We start from the raw sequence: 19,541 nt of genomic DNA on the forward strand, positions 1-19,541 counted from the left end.
TGAAAATACAAAAATACTCATCTTAAATGTATTTAAATACAAATTACATTTGATTTTTTCCAAAGGCTTTAAAATACAAAATACAAAATAGTATTTTGTATTTCAAATACGTATTTTAAATACATGTATTTGAAATACTGCCCATCCCTGGCTGTATACCTTTGATAATACGTGTCTTGACTTTATCATTTTTCAGGTATTACAGCATTAAACATTGACTTACCCACTCAGCTTGCATATTGACCAATTATAACAGTCATTTACATTTCCAAGAATTCATCCTGTTAGTTTTAGCACGAGTGTATGCAAGGCATACGATGTCATTTGCATCTCACAATGTTTCTTTGACATTTAACTTGTCACTGCTATTAAATAAATAGAGGTAAAATAGTGAATGGTTTATGAAAGCTACCAATATAAGGAGACAAGGACGCAGGTTTTAAGAAACAACTTTAATTCAACAACAAATTTATTTGAACAGGAATGGTGTTAGGTTGGCACTTGGGCTAGTGCGGTTATTACAGTAACGCAGGGTTCAATTCTACAGTTGGATGTCATGTTTAAAAAGTTCTTTGCAGTCTAATACAGCAAAAGGAAAAAAACATGTAGCGTTGTCACAGCATTAAGACTGACTTTAATGCCTGCTATATATATATTTTTTAAAAGCATCACATCAAACCAAAATGTGTTAGTCACCATAGAGAAAATTGCTGCTCCTGAATAGTGTCTTCTACTCAGCATCCTGTGAAAGATAAGTGCATTTGACTACAGTATGTCAAGAATTAATTGCCATTTACAATCAATCAAACTAAAGTACTTTTAAGCAATAGAAATAAAATAAAAGTACCTCTACTAGGAGGCTTCTCCTCCCTCTTTGACCTTGTTCTCCCCTTCAATCTCTTCCACTCCTGCCTGAGTCATCAGGTCTGCTATGTTCTTCTCTAGATCATCGATGCGGGTGCTCATTTCATCAAGTGAATCTTGTTAAGGAAGATGGGACAGGTAATATTTAAGTCCATATTAAGTTATTGAGAGTGATGCTGAATTAATTTTGCTTATATTTTAGTGATTAAAGGATCTGGGTTAATTTCTCCAAGTCTTTTTGACCTGCCTCTCACAATTGAACCCCTGAACTCTAGATACTGAACCCTGAATTGAACTGAAAAATAGTGAAATCATGCTGATGCTGGTACACGGCCATAATAAATCTCATGGTATAGACCTTTTTCAGAGCAGCGCCATGATAAGAGATAAGAGTGAGGCTTTGAGGGATGTGGCATCTGCTGTAAAAAAGATTAATTATAATTTTCCACAATTCACGTTGTCTGGAGTTTGTCGGTGTAAATTCAACTTTACCTAAAATTTCCAGTGTTTTGTCAGCAAAACAATTTTTAAAAAAAACTTTAGATAATAGTAGAATCAAGATGTACGCCTATCCCTCAATGCCTTGCTTTAATATTTGTGTTAAAAATCAAAGATGGCACTGCTGTGAATAAGGTCTATTGCACTCTTTATGGAAGTCAACCAAAGGGGGAATCATACTTTGGTAAATCATTGTGACATTAAAAGTAATAATTATGGCTTAGGAGATAAAGTCGAAATTATGACAAGTCATTAAGAGTTTAAAAATGATGTGGCAGAAATTGGCTTCCATATTATTTAGATAATAAAGCATCTGTTAAATATGAAGTAACCTCGGCTTGCAATGCTTTTAAAATATGAGGTAAATCTGAGAATACTGTTGGAAAAACAAACAAAAAAGGATATTTCTCCCAATGATTTGGTCTGACATTGTCTGGAATTTATCCTGCATCTGCTGCAGTAATGTCTGCACCTGTTAGGGAGAAACATGCAGTTATCTATCGTGTATGGATGCATAAATATATGTAAATACGTTCAAATAAAACATTGTAACACATAAATCAGCTTGTTTAAATCACAACAATAGTATTCTCAAGGGGGGATCTAATGTTAAACCGTAAACGAGTCTTATATCGCATCAAAATAATCAACATGGAATATATAAACAGGGCCTAGCATTAGCCTAGCTTAGCAAACCACACAAATATCGTTTATTTTCAAACCTACCACAGCTGTGAGATCCTGCACCGATTTCGGGTCTGTCTCTGCCATATTTTTTTAAATAAATAGATTTGTAGAACTGCAAAGGATGTTTATTCTTTAAAAAAATGATGTATCAACCCAGCTCTTTGCTTTCTAAAAATCAGCTGGTGGCTAAATCACGGAGTCGTGACGAATATCGCGAGATTTTAGAGACCTCTCAGTGAGACTCCCGTAAATCTACTTCTGGCGTGATCTGACGCGGAGCTGCTCATCCCAGAGATCCTGCAGTCATTTCATTTTCTTCTGTTAAAACCTGCAATAAATTACAGAAGGATATAACACAATTTATTTAAATAATTCGACTGATTTTGCTGCTTGATTACAAAATATTAGTTTTGTTTACACTTTGTGTAATGTAGAGGCAGATATTACCAAATAATGTGTTATAGTTTGGCCTTTCAGGCAGAGTTAAAGTTACAATTAGGAAGGCTATAGGATCAAATATTGAACGATAAGCTTTTTAAAAAAATTCGGGCACGTTGTTTATTATCTGTTCAATTACAGGGTATAAGAAAAGGTCGTTGTTTTGACGTCCCACAACTTTACCGTCAACATGAGTAGCCTATAATGGGAGTATTCAAACAAATATTATGTTTGATGGGATCTTGTGGTGTTCTCCCTGTTTGTTTTCCTCTTCTGTAACATTAGACCGATGAAAGCTGCGCGCGGTCAAGCCCACATCACAAAACTGCATCAGCCTGATTTAGACTAGATGATGGCTAGATGAGACAGCATTCATGAGAGTGTGCTGCTGGGCTAGTTGTCAAACAAGTCTTCGCCCGAAATAAGGTATGCTTGAACTTGCTACGTTTTTCCCCTTCTTTGCAACTTATATCACGCTGTTTCGTTACAGTAAAGCGAAACTAGCTGCATATGCAGAAAGAGTTTTGAGTAGTGCTTTAAAAAGCACCATGGGTTAATTTCTTTCGCGATGCGTACAGAGCTCTAAACGCGATACTGAACGTTCACAATGATTGGGTTCACTTTATTGAACAAGACAAAACATGCAGATAAGTTGTTAACGCAGCGTATCGTGGTTTTCCATATCCCTCAATCGGTGATAGTAACGAATTGTTCTTTTGAGTCGGATCTTTTTAGATGAATCGTTTGGGCGCGTTTTGTGAAAAGAAAGATTTTTTCGAATCGAACTGAATCAAGAGGAGTTCTCGAATTAACCGTGTGTAATGTTCTAGTGGAAATGTGTGCATCTTATTGGGATAGTCATATTCATAATGATTCGAGAACAAATGAGTGAGACTATTGACTGATAAGAGGAAAAATGTAAGTAATACGACGAGTACTCGACCTAACCACAGCATTCATAAAGTTCAACCACACTTTATAAAAAAGTTGTACGGTGCAAATAGCTAGCTTTTAAATAACTTTACGCCTGATGATGAATTAATTTCTAATATGCTATTGTAAATAAATTCAGCCTTTATAGGCTCTAACTTGTGAGTAAATCATATGACTGGGACACACACCAAATGATAGTTATAAATATCGTTCTCAATTTTAAAGATATAGCAGCAGAGTTCACACCACGACAAACGATATCGTTGGAATCACTTTCAGAAAGATTCTTCTATCCAGCTGATGAACGACAAAATTTTCAGCCAATCAGAATCAATCCTGCTGTAACGTGCCCAAAGCATAATTACACGCGCGAATAGACATCGTCTGATGGTGTGAACCAGGGGCGAGGCTACATAAGGGCCAGGGTGGCACTGGCCCACTCAGATTGACGGCTGGCCCACCCAATCAGAACAGACAAAAAAAAAAAAAAAAATTGGGATAGCAGAAAATAATATGCCTATGTGACAACACAAATCACTTAAACACATACAAAAAGTTTCATTAAAAAATAGGGCTGTCAAATATGTTAATAACGCGTTAACGCAAATTCATTTTAACAGCACTAAATTTATTAACGCAGCGTGCATTTTCTGTTTGATCCGTAGCATAGGGCGTAGCCCGTAGTTGGAAAAAGTGAGAGCAGTCAGACTCAAAGGATGCAGCAGCAAACATTAATAGGGAAAGAAAAGGGTTGACATTAATATTCTAAACCAAAAGTGCAGTTATTGCCTACATAAGCTATCACATAGCCTAAGCTACCACATTTTTTGTTTAACTTTTATTAGACTTCAGAAAGAAAAGTGCGTTTTTTCAGCGCGATGCACTGCAGCTCACTCTCGCTCATGTCTGAGGTAAATCATTAACACCATCACCGCTTACAGTACACCTGTTTTATTGGACTAAATACATTACAATCGGCTAAAACGAATGCACAGGTTACGTTCCTGAACAAGCGCGCTCCCGAGTCCATGTTCTTCACACTGTCCACGTAAATCGTAAATCACGCACACGCAAAATACCGGCAGTTCAATAGGGAGCGCGCGTCTCTTAAAGGGGCCGCACTATATTCCTACTCGTGCAGTATGGCCCTCCTCCAGGTATGTTGTGGATCTGGTGCGCTCACTGGTACACATTACCAATTTTTCATACGAACTTTGCCCTGCTCTGAATTAAACTGCCAGTGTAAAAACTCCCTTTATATTCTTAAAATGAGAGAAATCACTGCTTACTCTTGATTTTTAAGTTTAGGCTTAAGAGACATGAACAATTTCTTAAATAAACATCTATGACCTTTGATATGTCTAATCTTCATGCTGTATTGATTATTATTGAATAAGTATGGTTTCACTAATAATAAATGTACATTTGCATAAAGCATGCATATTTGTCCATACTCATGTTGTTTAGAGTATCAAAAACGTAATTTAAGATTTACAATTGCTAAAAATGTGCGATTAAATTGCGATTAATCGCGAGTTAACTCATGACAATCATGCGATTAATAGCGATTAAATATTTTAATCAATTGACAGCCCCATTAAAAAATAATTACTGTAGAGCGAAAACATTTTCATATAACTGACTTATTGCAACAGCCAATCAATAAGCTCAGTAGTAATGTTTAGCCAATCGCGTATTGTTGAGGGGATGGGAAAATGAGTTTACGGCTTCTAGTGAAATAAACTTTTAACATGGGCCACAGTGCATAACACGAGACAAAATTCTCACAGGTTAAGCTGCAAATAAATGTTTGACAACAGTTATAGTTGCATTAGTTGACAAGAACTGGTTATTCCATTTTAAAATTAACCCAATACTGAACACTGATGTCTTGTTACAGTGGTCATATAGCAGCACAATATCTATATTTGTCTTCCTTGCAATAGGCTTTGTAGCTGCTTGTTATAAATTAATTTTGTATATATGAATTATATGAATTTGTTGGCAAAAAATAAATCATATATAGCTTATATTTACTGTCAAGTGATTTTGTCCCATATTGTTAAATGTGTGTAATTTGAGAGTAGTCATTGAGGTCCACCCTATTCCACCAAGGTCCACTCAGTTAAAAATTTCTGGCCTCGCCACTGGTGTGAACCAGACTGTAAGACGCTAATATGGTTAAGGCGTGGTTGATACAGTAAGTTATCATTCTTTAAATTCTTTATCTTTAAAGTTATCATTCAAAAGGTGTTAAAGGCCCTTAAGATTTAACTTAAAAATAAAATAAGCAGCAACGAGTAGGACGTGGTAAAGGTAAAAGAACCACTCAATTGTTTTTGGAACCGATCGATTCGATTGACAAACTGTTCAAAAGAATCGACTCGCGGATATGGTTCAATTCCCATCACCAGTCTTAGCGGCTATTCACATGGGTGCTTGCTTTTTGCTGCTTTAAAACAGCTATCAGAGCGCGACGAAATTGAATTGAGGTCTTGAGACGTTTGAACTACTTGCAACATACAGCTTTGGACCAAAACAGAGACAATGAAAAACCTTTTTAAAGGAGCACAAAAACGCGTTCTGTGTGAACCAACCAAATCTTCAGGTTGGAATCTAACGTTAACTTACGTGAGAAATGTTTCTGCTGTCCCAATGTGCTATCCGGTTTCTAAATACGTGCACGTGGCATGAAGTGCCTCAAGCATTCCAAACGTGTTGTATGGCCATGTTAGTCATTCCAGAGAAGTCTCCTTTTTTCTGTTCAGTAATTTAAATCTATTAACTGTTAGGGTGGATGTAAACATCTTTTTTGCAGTAGACATGTCAGAAGAGCTCAACCCCCCACGGAATGCAGAAGTTATGCAACACCTCTATGTACAGTAGCACTTCTAAGAAAGTATACTTTACTGATAGACTGCCACTATAGAGGACAGAAGCAATGTGCAAGTTTTGGTTCCAGTTGACTTTATATGGATTATACATTCCTTACTAATCTGACTTAAACCCATAAAGTCCACTTTTGTTGCAGGACCCTTCAGCTTGTTTTTTATCTTGATATTTTCCATTTGTGCTTTAATTTCACACTTTTTTTTTCTGTGAAATGTAGTGCTTTTCAACCATCAACTAGGTAATAGTTTTCTAACTGGATACAAAGATAAAGTTATAATGAAGTTGACTGATAGTCATTAACAGTCATTAACATTAGTCAGAAATAAATCCATAAACAATAATGCTGGAAAATTACGGCATACATGACAAACCAAGGCTAATGTTACTGACTGTTAACGACTATCAGTCAACTTCATTATAACTATCTTATATATATATATTTATGCAATACAAATTGGTGGGCATTCATAGAGGGGTCAATTGCTCAAAAACACAATGCTGGTTTTAAAATGAGCTTCTTCCAGGCTTTGTGTTTGCCTGGATTACACATTATAGCGTCTCAACCCTTTTCCTACAATCTTTAAAGAATGCACACACCCTCATGAAACATGTCTGTCCAAGACTTGTGCTGAATTGGGGAAATGATGCTGCAACGTTAGTTCATAACTGTTTTGAAACTTCTCAGCAGTGAGTTCAAGATCCTGTGACTCAGCCCATCCTTTAGAGGAGATGTTTGTGTGGTTAGAGACAAAGAGAAGCCTTATCTTTTGGTGCACAAACATCCTGTTTAGCTGAGATACCCTAAGATCAGGTGGCAGTGTGTAGACGACTGTTACTGTTTCACTGCTATGAAAATGGTCCTTCGTGTTATTTCATGTGCAGAAAGGAGTATGTGAATCATTAATACAATGTGTTTATATTGCTGGTATTGTTGTTCCTGTGAGAGCTTTAAGGTTACTGAAGGTGGCACTGTTGCTATTATTGGTGGTGTAAGGGCATGTTACAGCAAAATCTGCCTCTTTTAGATTGCATTGCACTTTATTATACAGGGAGTGCAGAATTATAAGGCAAGTTGTATTTTTGAGGATTCATTTTATTATTGAACAACAACCATGTTCTCAATGAACACAAACAACTCATTAATATCAAAGCTGAATATTTTTGGAAGTTTTAGTTTTAGCTATTTTAGGGGGATATCTGTGTGTGCAGGTGACTATTACTGTGCATAATTATTAGGCAACTTAACAAAAAACTAATTTATTCCCATTTCAATTATTTATTTTTACCAGTGAAACCAATATAACATCTCAACATTCACAAATATACATTTCTGACATTCAAAAACCAAACAAAAACAAATCAGTGACCAATATAGCACCCTTTCTTTGCAAGGACACCCAAAAGCCTGCCATCCATGGATTCTGTCAGTGTTTTGATCTGTTCACCATCAACATTGCGTGCAGCAGCAACCACAGCCTCCCAGACACTGTTCAGAGAGGTGTACTGTTTTCCCTCCTTGTAAATCGCACATTTGATGATGGACCACAGGTTCTCAATGGGGTTCAGATCAGATGAATAAGGAGGCCATATCATTAGATTTTCTTCTTTTAAACCCTTTCTTGCCAGCCACGCTGTGGAGTACTTGGACGCGTGTGATGGAGCATTGTCCTGAATGAAAATCATGTTTTTCTTGAAGGATGCAGACTTCTTCCTGTACCACTGCTTGAAGAAGGTGTCTTCCAGAAACTGGCAGTAGGACTGGGAGTTGAGCTTGACTCCATCCTCAACCCGAAAAGGCCCCACAAGCTCATCTTTGATGATACCAGCCCAAACCAGTACTACACCTCCACCTTGCTGGCGTCTGAGTCGGACTGGAGCTCTCTGCCCTTTACCAATCCAGCCACGGGCCCATCCATCTGGCCCATCAAGACTCACTCTCATTTCATAAGTCCATAAAACCTTAGAAAAATCAGTCTTGAGATATTTCTTGGCCCAGTCTTGACGTTTCAGCTTGTGTGTCTTGTTCAGTGGTGGTCGACTTTCTGCCTTTCTTACCTTGGCCATGTCTCTGAGTATTGCACACCTTGTGCTTTTGCGCACTCCAGTGATGTTGCAGCTCTGAAATATGGCCAAACTGGTGGCAAGTGGCATCTTGGCAGCTGCACGCTTGACTTTTCTCAGTTCACGGGCAGTTACTTTGCGCCTTGGTTTTTCCACAAGCTTCTTGCGACCCTGTTGACTATTTTGAATGAAACGCTTGATTGTTCGATGATCACGCTTCAGAAGCTTGGCTATTTTAAGACTGCTGCATGCCTCTGCAATATATCTCACTATTTTTGACTTTTCTGAGCCTGTCAAGTCCTTCTTTTGACCCATTTTGCCAAAGGAAAGGAAGTTGCCTAATAATTATGCACACCTGATATAGGGTGTTGATGTCATTAGACCAAACCCCTTCTCATTACAGAGATGCACATCACCTAATATGCTTAATTGGTAGTAGGCTTTCCAGCCTATACAGCTTGGAGTAAGACAACATGCATAACGAGGATGATGTGGTCAAAATACTCATTTGCCTAATAATTCTGCACTCCCTGTATATGTGATCAAATGTAAAAGTGTCCTAAAAACTCTTCTTGCAGGGGATATGAGTATAAAGGGAGTGTTTTAAGGACTAAGAGATGGAGCAGGGGTCAGAAGAGAACATGGAGAGCTCGTGGACTCTACTATCCTGGCTGGCTTCTGGTGTGTTGGTGTTTGGGGGTGCGGTGCCCTACATCCCCCAGTACCAGGAGATTCAGAGGACCAATAATGCTGAGGGATTCTCCACAAGAGTCTGTCTGGTGCTGCTCATCGCTAATATACTTCGCATTTTCTTCTGGTGAGTGGAGGAGAGTTAATGTTACTGCAGCAGCAGTTAGAGTTGATTGATGGCGAAATGTGGAAATCAAAGTGAAATAAAAAAATATATATTTTTATTTTTTGCCTGTTCATTTATTTTGCCTGCTCATTTATTTATTTGTTTATTGTTTGGAGGATATCCTCTCTTCCCTATATAATTTTTATTGTGCAGTTTTATGTATGCTTTTAAGCTCCTTAAAAAAAGAAAATTCTTTCAAAGTCAGCACCCCACATGAAATGGAAACTTACCTTAGCTGCGCCCTTAAAAATAAAGGTTCCAAAAAAACCTTAATCAAATAACATTTCTGTAAACAGTTCTTAAAGGGATATTTCACAATAATTAAATTATCCCATAATTTTCTCACCCTCAAGCCATCCTAGATATATATAATATTCTTCTTTCAGATGAATACAATCAGTGTTATATAAAAAAAATGTCCTGGCTAATTCAAGCTTTATAATGACAGTGAATGGCAGCCCAAAATGTCAAAGGTCCCGTTCTTCGCGTGTTTTCGAAGCTTTGATTATGTTTACAGTGTGCAATACAACATGAGTTCATGTTTTGCGTGTAAAAAACACAGTATTTTTCACACAATTGACTTATCTGTACAGCGCTGTTTTCTCTGTCCTAAAAACGGCCTGATGATTTCCTTGTTCTATGAAGTCCCTCCTTCAGAAACACGTAACGAGTTCTGATTGGGCCAGTGCTTCCCGTGTTGTGATTGGACAGCAGCTTAGCGCACTTTACCCGGAAAGGTCCCGCCTCTTACCATAATGGGGAGATGCAAGCGCTGAATGCGCGCTCTTCTCCACGTGAGAGAGCAACAAGACCACGCCCCCTATTTTGCATGTTCTTTTGGGCGGAGGGTTAGTCAACAAACGGTTCTAGTGACGTCAATACATCCCTGCACTTCCTGCTGTAGTCCAAACCGGCGTTCGCTGTAGGCTTTGAAAGGGAACTTCTGTTAAATAAAATATCTCGCTTGGCATTGAACTTTGAGATTTATAATTTTACAGGTATTATTTATGCTCTAACAGCAACATTACACACTAACTAAAGTTTGAAAGTTGGAATCGCGAAGAACAGGACCTTTAAGACTAAAAAGTGCATCCATTATAAAAGTAAATTCACACGGCTCCGGGGGGTTAATAAAGGCCTTCTGTATTCAACTAACAAAGTGTAACGCCACTCGCAGTTCAAAGTGCTTACACTACATCCAACATCAACGTTGCGGCAGTTATGCTTTTTTTATAAGTTGAATACAGAAGGTGGTCGACTGGAAGATAGATATTTTTACTTTGTTTTAAATATTAATATTTTTCTTACACAAACCCATCGATTCACTTCAGAAGGCCTTTATTAAGCCCCCAGTGTGAAAAATATTTTAATAACTTAAAGAACCCTTTGTCCAGTGGAAAGTTTCCATGGGTGTTAAGGTTCTTCATAGAACCAGTTATATCGATACAGCCTTTAGTAAGAGTGCATGTTCTAAATTCATCTTATAAGATATGTGTAAGTAGTATACTGATCTTATTGCAAACAATTCATCCATCCATGCATGTGTTTGTTTTTTAAAATTTCATTACTGGATCTTCTGATGAAACGGAAACTTCTCCAGACGTTTAGTCCACTTAAATCTGCCCCATTTTTGCAATCGACTGCAAGCTCATATTCAGAACTGCCTCCAGCCAATCTGGTGGAGAACCAAGTCTCGCCTTACATTTTCTTTTTTCTTTATGATAATCCATTTCACTAGAATGTATGCAAAAAAAAAAAAAAGTTTCTGCTTTCATTACATTGCAACTTTAATATATAAAGAGAGCTATAAATAAGCAATTTTCAGCTCTGTGGCTTCACAAATGGCTTTGTTTGTGTATCCAAACTAGCACAGCATAACAACAATGGCTCAAGCAATGGTGTGTGTCTGTTGCAGGATTTCAGTTTGTTTGACCAATGGAAAATAGGAGGACTGTTTTGATTTTTCTATAGAGGTACAGCTTTTACACACGCTACCTTTGAATGAACTCTTTATTGCTTTGTTTTGCAGGATAGGCAAACAGTTTGAGCTGCCTTTGCTCCTGCAGAGTGTGGTGATGATTCTTACCATGTTGGCTATGCTACATTTGTGCTGTTCCATCCAAAGCAGCAACCGTGTCAGTACCAAACAGCACCACATCACAGGTAATTACATTAGACACCGGTATCCAGCAGTAGTTTGAAACATTTTGTGAAATGGGTTTCTTGAAAGCTGTGCTCTTGTACCGCTTGGCTATCTCAATGCAATAACATTCATACATGTTTATTTGTGGTCCTATAATTCTGGGGATCATTTTAAAGGGATAGTTCACCCAAAAATGAACAAGCCCATGATTTACTCACCCTCAAGCCATCCTTGATGTATATGATATTCTTCTTTTAGACGAATACAATCGGAGTTATATTTTAAAAAAAAGTCCTGGCTCCAAGTCCTGGTTCCAAGCTTTATAATGACAGTGACTTACTTGTTGGTTAGTTTTTGAAGTACATAAAAGTGCATCTATCCATCATAAAACTGCTCCACACGGCTCCGGGGGGTTAATAAAGGCCTTCTGAAGCGAAGTAGCGTGTTTGTGTAAGAAAAATATCCATATTTAAAACTTTATTAAAATAACTTCTGGTGATCAGCGGTGCGCAAGTCGACTTATGGCGAAAGAATAACAATTTTGGGCAAACTATCCCTTTAAGACATAAATCATTGAAAAATATAGTGATAATCTCATGAATGAAAGTAGAAATTTGTAAAGTGCCAGTTATATTGATTGCTACATGGCCTTGGTGTATCTTGGTGTATTTACGCCTGAGGTGATGTGAATGGTATACACTTCAGTATGCAAGAACATTACTAAACAGACCTTGGACGGTTCTGTACTGTCATGTAGATGGGATTAAAAGAGCATTAAAGTTACTCAGTGCCCGGGGCGGTAGTCTAGTCACACATTAATTTATAATGAAGATGTGAAGTGTCTGAGAATATTGGCATCACGTGGACAAGGGTGCAAACTGTGTGTAATTTCCTTCCACAGAATTGATTTATGAGAAAGTTAAGCTCCAGTTGATTGGCTTTTTCTGGTTGTGCATGGGAACACTCAATCTCAAGAGAGTTTATGAGATCACTGTCTTGGACGGAGATTAGATGATAACATTTTGCTTTGTCGTAATATTCCGAAAATTTAATGTGAAATCAGGCAGAGCCCTAATTCACCTGCCATGTTGATTTATTAAGATGGAGGCTATAACTCTTCTTTCACTTTGTTATAAAGTTTCAGTGTGTGAAGCCTGTGTGAATGCTGACCAGCATGTTTGACTTTTAAAAAAAAAGGCATTCTAATGTGGACAGTCAGCAGACTCAAAAGGTTTTTTGAGTGAGTCCGTGATTCAGTTAGTGCTGAAGGCGAGAAAGCTTTTTGTAATGAGACACCTGAGCTTTGACTGAGAGTTTTGACAGAAACCATGGTGAAACTTCCCTGAAAAGTTTGGTGAAATTCAGACAAATACTTTTTTTAATGGTGAAATGAAAATCAGATGGGATTCTTATTTAAAACGAATGTTATTTGCAGGTATTTGACAGTTTGGCGTGACTTTGCCTGGAAAGCTACAAGGTTGTGTATCGTGGTTTGAAGTCGTAAAATGAGGTGTATATCAGATCACTGGATGTACACTGAAAAAACAGGAAAACACACATTGTCCAATTTACTTAATCATATTATTTGTTATTTACGCAATAAAAGTGTGTTTCTCTTCTAAACGTGATTTCTTTGCTTTCTATTGTATATATGATATAATTTCATTGTCATTTAACTATGTACATTTTTTGGCGACATCTAGTGGTGAGGTTGCGAATTGCATTCGCCCATCGCTCACCCCTCCGTTTTGAAGCACATAGAGAATCTACGGTGGCTGACACAGGACAAAGATGTCATGGTCTGAGACAGCAGAGAGTAGCAAGCTCTTGTAGAGAAGTTTGTCCGTTAAGGGCTACGGTAGAAACATGGCGGTGCAAAATGGCGACTTGTATGTAGATTGAAATGGCTCATTCTAAAGTAATAAAAACATAACGGTTCATTGTGTAAGGTCTTTATACACCACTGAAAACATAGTTATGTATATTATATTGCATTTCTATCAATAAATCCTCAAAAATGGTACACACTGCTAGCCTGACAAGCCAGACCCAGATCAAGATGTTTGGTCTGGAAACTCACCATAGACAATCTCAATCCGAGGGGCGGGATAAACGGTTGTCTTTCAAACACCCTCTGCACGCGATAGGATAGCGCTACACCAACCAGAGCAACGAAGGTTAAACAGAGCTCGCTGATAGATTAAACATTCGCCGTATCCGGTCGGCTAAACTCCGAACACATCTTCGCTTTTTAAGAATGACTTCAGTGCCGTTCTTTGTTCTTTTCTCAGAGAAAAGCTTAACTCCAAGTCTTCAGAGTCGCGGTCAGAGCTGATTTCGAAAGACCGCCGCCGTTCGCCAGTTTCTGTGTTAACTAGAAGCACGCAAACGCAACTCGGCCGTCATCATTATGGCCCCGCCCGCCGACTCGATACATGATGTGATTGGGCCGTCCAGATTTTGAGGAACACAGCTCAGAATGGTATTGAGAGTGCCTAGACCACACTTGCGGGCAAATTAAATTTGCTGCTGCTAGGGTGCGTCTAGATTTCTAGGCTAACACACTGCACATTTTAGAATGATTTTAATGTGTTGAAAGCCCTAATATCACCCCCAATATACTATATTTTTATAGGATTAACAAAATAAGCATTATGGATGTACAGTATGTATGTGTGCATGCATGTGTGTTTGTTTATTTATTTATTAGTGATTTTACTTACTTTGACTACTTTTATAATGTGTGGAAAAGGATACACCATATCAGTTCTGTAACAATGTTTCAGACAGAAAAATAACATTGTGACATTTTCATGTTATTCGTTTTTAAAAATAAAACAAAACAGAATGTTCAGAGCTGAACATCCAGTTTCATAGATTACAGTGTGCGTCAGCGGGTTTGCCTGAATGGCAGTTAAGGTGTCTGGTTACAGCATGTGGTCAGAAGGGAAGGGTGTGTGCTGAACCCAGAATAGTACGGACATTGGTCCTCCCTCGGAAAGTTAGACGTCAAATGAGACCCTCTTTAATCACTGGCTATCCCGCTGGCTATGAGTGACCTACAGCCCACCTGTCCCTGCATAGCTTCACACCTGCACACACACACACACCAACAAGCTGTCAGGGTACAAGAACAGATCTTTACAACACACACGTGTACACTTGTGAAGGTATGCTCAAAGTGACCAATTAACCAATACACTTTTATATAGACATACTGTATGATTTGTCCTCACACGTTTCCCTTGCCAGTTACAGGGATCATGTAAGGTTATGTTACGTGCTTAGGCAATGAATGATTTTGCATCGACTCACAGTGATTGCCCTCAGGCTGTTCGTTAGATTCCTGCTGTTGTTGTTTTGATATAAATCCATAGATGTTGGGAGAGGTGTTACAGTATGACCTTTAGGAGACTGAATTAAGGAAGCCAATGTCCCATATTCGTTTCATCTGTTGTTTTGGAGTATGCTTTAAATGCCAGTGTACTTTGCCCTGGAGTTTGTGTCAGTTCTATTTCATACAGTCTACTTTTCCATCTAGTGGCCTTTTCATAGTATATCTACATATTTGAGCACAACTGTGTCACTGCTTCACAATAATTAGCAGTTTTTATTACCGTCATTATGACAAAACTAAATTTACCCTGCAGCTAAATTTGGAGTCAGCAGGATTTTAAAAATGTATTCGAAATAAACAGTTTTTCTTTTCATCAAGGCTGCATTTATTTGATCAGTAAAAACAGTGAAATATTGTTACTGTTTAAAATAACTTTTCTGTTGTAGTAAATTGTAAAATGTAATTTATTCCCATGATGACAACTGAGTTTTCAGTAGCCTTTAATCCAGTCTTAAGTCACATGATCCTTCAGAAATAATTTTAATATACTGATTCTGCTCAAACAAATTCTTATTATCATCCTCATCATCAATGTTTACAACAGTTGTGCTGCTTAATATTTTTGTGGAAAATAGACTTTCAAGATTCTTTGATGAACAGAAAGTTCAGAAGAACAGCATTTATTTTAAACAGTAATCTTTTGTAATCTCTGATCAACTTGCTGAATTAAAAGTATTAATTTCTTAGAAGAAAAAACTGACCTCAAACTCAGTGGGTATTTGTGCCTAATATTACAGGCATGTCTTGGGTTAGTTATTATTCAATTATTATTTTATGAACAATTTCTGAAACCATCTGAGTGCTCTACCACAAAACACACACACACACAAGACGCAAAACGTCACATCTCTTGCAAAAGCAAACACTTTAGAGCAAAAACTCTACACACAAGCCATTCAATGATTGGCCACATGCACACCAGACTACACACAGGTGTGAAAAATGTATAACAAACACTCTCTTGTCTTTTGCTTGATCAGTGTGCAGTGGCGCGCACGAGAGTTAAAGCGCTCACACGTACATGTGCACAAATACACTGTATATGCAGTATGTGTGCACAATTGATGAACTTCACTTTTATTGAACTGAACTGAATCAACACGTTTGACACTATTGGCTTAGAGCTGCTTTTCAGCAGAATTTGAAGCTGTTGAAGCATGTGAAGTGGAACAGAAATAAACGTGTCTTGTATGCAGGGTGAAAATGGTAACACTTTATTTAAGGTGACGTAGTTGCATGTTGCTACATATGCTTACTATAGTAACAGTAAATTATTCATTATTACAAGTAACTAACACTAAACCAAACCATAACCCTACACTCTCAGAAAAAAAGGTACAGTGTTGTCACTAGGGCAGTTCCCTAAGGTACAAAAGTGAACTATTAGACACTTAAATGGCACATTAGTACCTTAAAAGGTACATATCAGTACTTTAATTGTGCATATTAGTACATAGTACCTTTTTGCTTTTGTGACAGCAATATACTTTTTTCCCATACTTTAGTGTAAAGTAATATTTACACTATAAATACAAATGCAAGAGGGTAAAAAATAGTTTATTTCTTTCTCACTATTTTTAAGTGAGCAAATTAGGTGTATATCAGATCACTGGATGTAGGTAATTAGTAAATGAGTGTGGCATTTCAATTCTAGTGATTTCCAAATGAAACACTAAAGAGCTAATAATTTGGAATAATGTGCTACTGTAAAGAACTGAGTGTAAAGCATCAAATGTACCTTTTTGCAGACTTGGTCTGAAGATTATTTGAGTGAATGGTTTCTCTAAGTGGGTCTCATGTACCCCTTTTAGTGTGTAAGAATTTTTTTTTAAACTGTAAGACATCAAAAACTATAACAGCAGAGCCCTCTTGTGGAGACACGTGGTACATGACTTGAGTTTGATGGACAGTTGCCTTAAATGTATTTAGTAGTAATAATGTTGATTTATTTATTTTTATGAGAAATATTTGTTAAAATGTTGAAACACACTTGCGTAATTTGTTTGCAGATGCCGCTTGGTTTGATATTTTGTAAGCTAATGCAGTGAAACTGCAGTGAAAAGTGTGACTCAGGTGTCAAAATATTTTTTGGGTCACTGTAAATTAAACCAGGTCATTAAATGTAGTGAAATGGTTGTTTGGGCATGCTCAGTAAGTTTCTTGTATTATCTGGGCAGAGGAGTGGCAGGTGCCGTTATCTGTGCCTCGCAGAGCTGAATTGTGACCTGTCAAGTGTGGCCACTGAGGTGGGGTGTCAGCGCTGATACTCATTTCATTACACTCTGGTGTGTGTCCAATTAAGTCAAATTGAAATTGAATAAGTAGGCCTACATGTATCCAAGTGACACCATTTGACCAATAATGCAACTGAATAAGGCTTAAATTTTCATAATTCCGCTGAGGTATTGTAATACATTTTCATCCTGTGTATTCATGTGGGCACATTTCTTCAGTGTGTTTTTTCAGCAGTGTGAACTGACTCATGTTTATGTGAAAAGCACACCTGGAGCTCCCACTGTGTTGTAAATACACCTGACATCATTTTAAGGTGAAAGCTTTAACACTTTTCTTGTAAAGACGCTTAAGACTACATGGAATATATCTTGGATCCTTGAAAGAACCCTTTTCACATTTATTTATTTATTTTTTGAAATAGCAGCGTGTTGGATTTTAAAAGTACTTTAGTCCTCAACATATGCACTAGTCCTCAAAACCTAGGAAACATGCCAGGGAAAAACAAGAAACAGTTGATTTGTGAGGAGAGCAATCAGGTTTACTTTAAAGGGGGGGTGAAATGCTGTTTCATGCATACTGATCTTTTTACACTGTTAAAGACTTGGAATCCCATACTAAACATAGACAAAGTTTCAAAAGTTAAGGTGGACGTTTGATGGGAGTATTTCTTTGTCAAAAATACTACTTCCGGTTAGTCATAAGTTTCGGCAAGTTTTTTGCGATCATGCGTCCCCATTGACGTTAGTGGGGGCGGAATTTCCTTGTATGGGCCTTACGGACAATTCTACCGGAAGCGCGTGAGAGAGAGAGAGAGGGAGAGAGCGAAAGCAACAGCCTACGCCCATCAAAGCGCTGGTTTGTAGGATGCTGGACAGGTGACAATTACACATAGCACATAATGTCACCAAAAAAGTGCGTTTTTGGTTGCCAGACCAAGACTGTCCTGCACAGATTCTCCAAAACCCCGCGTTAAGGCAACAGTGGATGTAATTTGCTTTTCCGGATCAGCAACTGAGTTGCGCGAATGTTTATATCTGTTCGCTGCATTTCGGTGCCGACTGTTTCATAAACAAGGCCCAGCTCGACGCCGCATTTTCCCAATCGCCTAATGCTGAAGGATGGAGCAGTCCCAACGTTAGAAGGGTGAGTGAGACTGCTTCAAATGTCTGTGTTTTTTTAGTCCGCTTACTGTCTACACAAACCACGCGTAAACACACAAACACACGTGCACAACTGCACTTCCCACATGTACACCTTCAAAGACAAAAATACGACGATATAATTCAAGTATAAATATGTAAATAACACAAGCCGCTAAGCATATTATATAGTTAGTGTATAACTTGTAACTTACCACATACAGACGTCCTGCTCTAGTCGTTTTTGCTGCTGCTCCTGTTCAACTGCAGCCTCTGGGTCTGATTCCGGATCATAGATGTATGGCTGTATCTGATTAAAAGCCATATTTTTATTTTGAATAAAGTTTTTTTCCCGCTGTTAGGGATGACGGACTCGACTCAACACACAGCGCGCTGCTGCACACGTCATTATTTAGCTCCGCTCACACGACACGCCCCCACCCGCTCGGCTTTTTTCGGAAAGACTCGGAACACCGCATCTTTCTTATATAATTATTAAAAAAATAAAGACTTTTCGGAGATATGCAGGATGCAATGCTACTCTATAGGTACTCAAGATTGACATGACACTGACTGAAACTGAGTGTTTCACCCCCCCTTTAAGTACAAAATAAACAACTGAACACTTAAAAATTGCACTAATTGAAGGTCATCATCACAACTGAATCGTCTATAAACACTCAAGTCTCAGTTAAGCTCAAGAGTTTAAAAATAGTATAAGTAAACCAATATCCTTCAAAAAGGTCATTTATTGGATAAATAAAATAATGTTGAGTAAAATGAAATAGTCAATGCCCACTTGCAGTAGACGTGCTTGTTTCGGCCTCATCACTGGCTGCAGTCATGTCCTTACCTCAAATATAAACACCTGTGATTCAAAACTACCTGCAAATGCACTCACATTTGTGTAAAGTAGCCTTGTTTACAAGTTTAGCTGAGTAAGGGCAAAAACACACAAGATTTAGTCAATTCAATTCCCTGTAAATTGTGATATCTTCTTTTGTAGCAGAAATAAACTGCTTCATAAAAAGTTAGGTTCCATGCAAATTGTAACAAGTAATTGCATACACTACAAGAGTACATATACTTATTCAAAAACATAGTCCAGAGAGTAAAAAAGTTCCTAATATCTTTGATACTCAGTCAAACAAAGTACCCAAAAAGATTTGAAGCCCAAAAAAGTGCATCTGTCTATTATAAAAGTAATCCACACGGCTCTAGGGGGTTAATAAAGGCATTTTAAAGTGAATGGATGGGTTTAAATATCCATATTTAAAACTTAAAAAGTAAAATATCTAGCTTCCTCCAGACCACCTTCCGTATTCAACTTAAAGTCCCAGTGAACCGGAAGTAGCAAGTGACTTTTCTTCAGTGCTGTGACGTATTTCCAAGTGAAAC

At 37.8% G+C, this 19,541-nt stretch overlaps 2 protein-coding genes across 3 annotated transcripts in view; one reads left to right on the top strand and one right to left on the bottom strand.

Annotated features, from left to right (window-relative positions):
• Positions 1–437: 437 nt before the first annotated feature.
• On the bottom strand, positions 438–2,287 carry hsbp1b (heat shock factor binding protein 1b). The gene is made up of 4 exons (XM_067420259.1): positions 2,089–2,287; positions 1,768–1,834; positions 848–974; positions 438–742 (listed from the first exon to the last, which is right to left on the bottom strand). Exons 1-3 carry the CDS (start codon positions 2,131–2,133, stop codon positions 853–855), a joined length of 234 nt encoding a protein of 77 aa, XP_067276360.1. The 5' UTR covers positions 2,134–2,287; the 3' UTR covers positions 438–742; positions 848–852.
• A 271-nt stretch (positions 2,288–2,558) lies between these two features.
• Positions 2,559–19,541, top strand: part of si:dkey-246g23.2 (solute carrier family 66 member 2) — a 69,478-nt gene continuing 52,495 nt past the window's right edge. Inside the window, exons 1-3 of one of the 2 annotated variants that reach the window (XM_067420257.1) lie at positions 2,559–2,913; positions 8,952–9,190; positions 11,259–11,392. In XM_067420257.1, coding sequence (XP_067276358.1) covers positions 8,991–9,190; positions 11,259–11,392 — 334 coding nt within the window. In that variant the 5' untranslated portion in view covers positions 2,559–2,913; positions 8,952–8,990. Of the gene's footprint in view, positions 2,914–5,568; positions 5,621–8,951; positions 9,191–11,258; positions 11,393–19,541 lie in introns of those variants that run through there. The other variant, XM_067420258.1, reaches the window with a different exon arrangement.

Source organism: Pseudorasbora parva, chromosome 16, assembly GCF_024679245.1.
Source record: "Pseudorasbora parva isolate DD20220531a chromosome 16, ASM2467924v1, whole genome shotgun sequence".
NCBI classification, from domain to species: domain Eukaryota; kingdom Metazoa; phylum Chordata; class Actinopteri; order Cypriniformes; family Gobionidae; genus Pseudorasbora; species Pseudorasbora parva.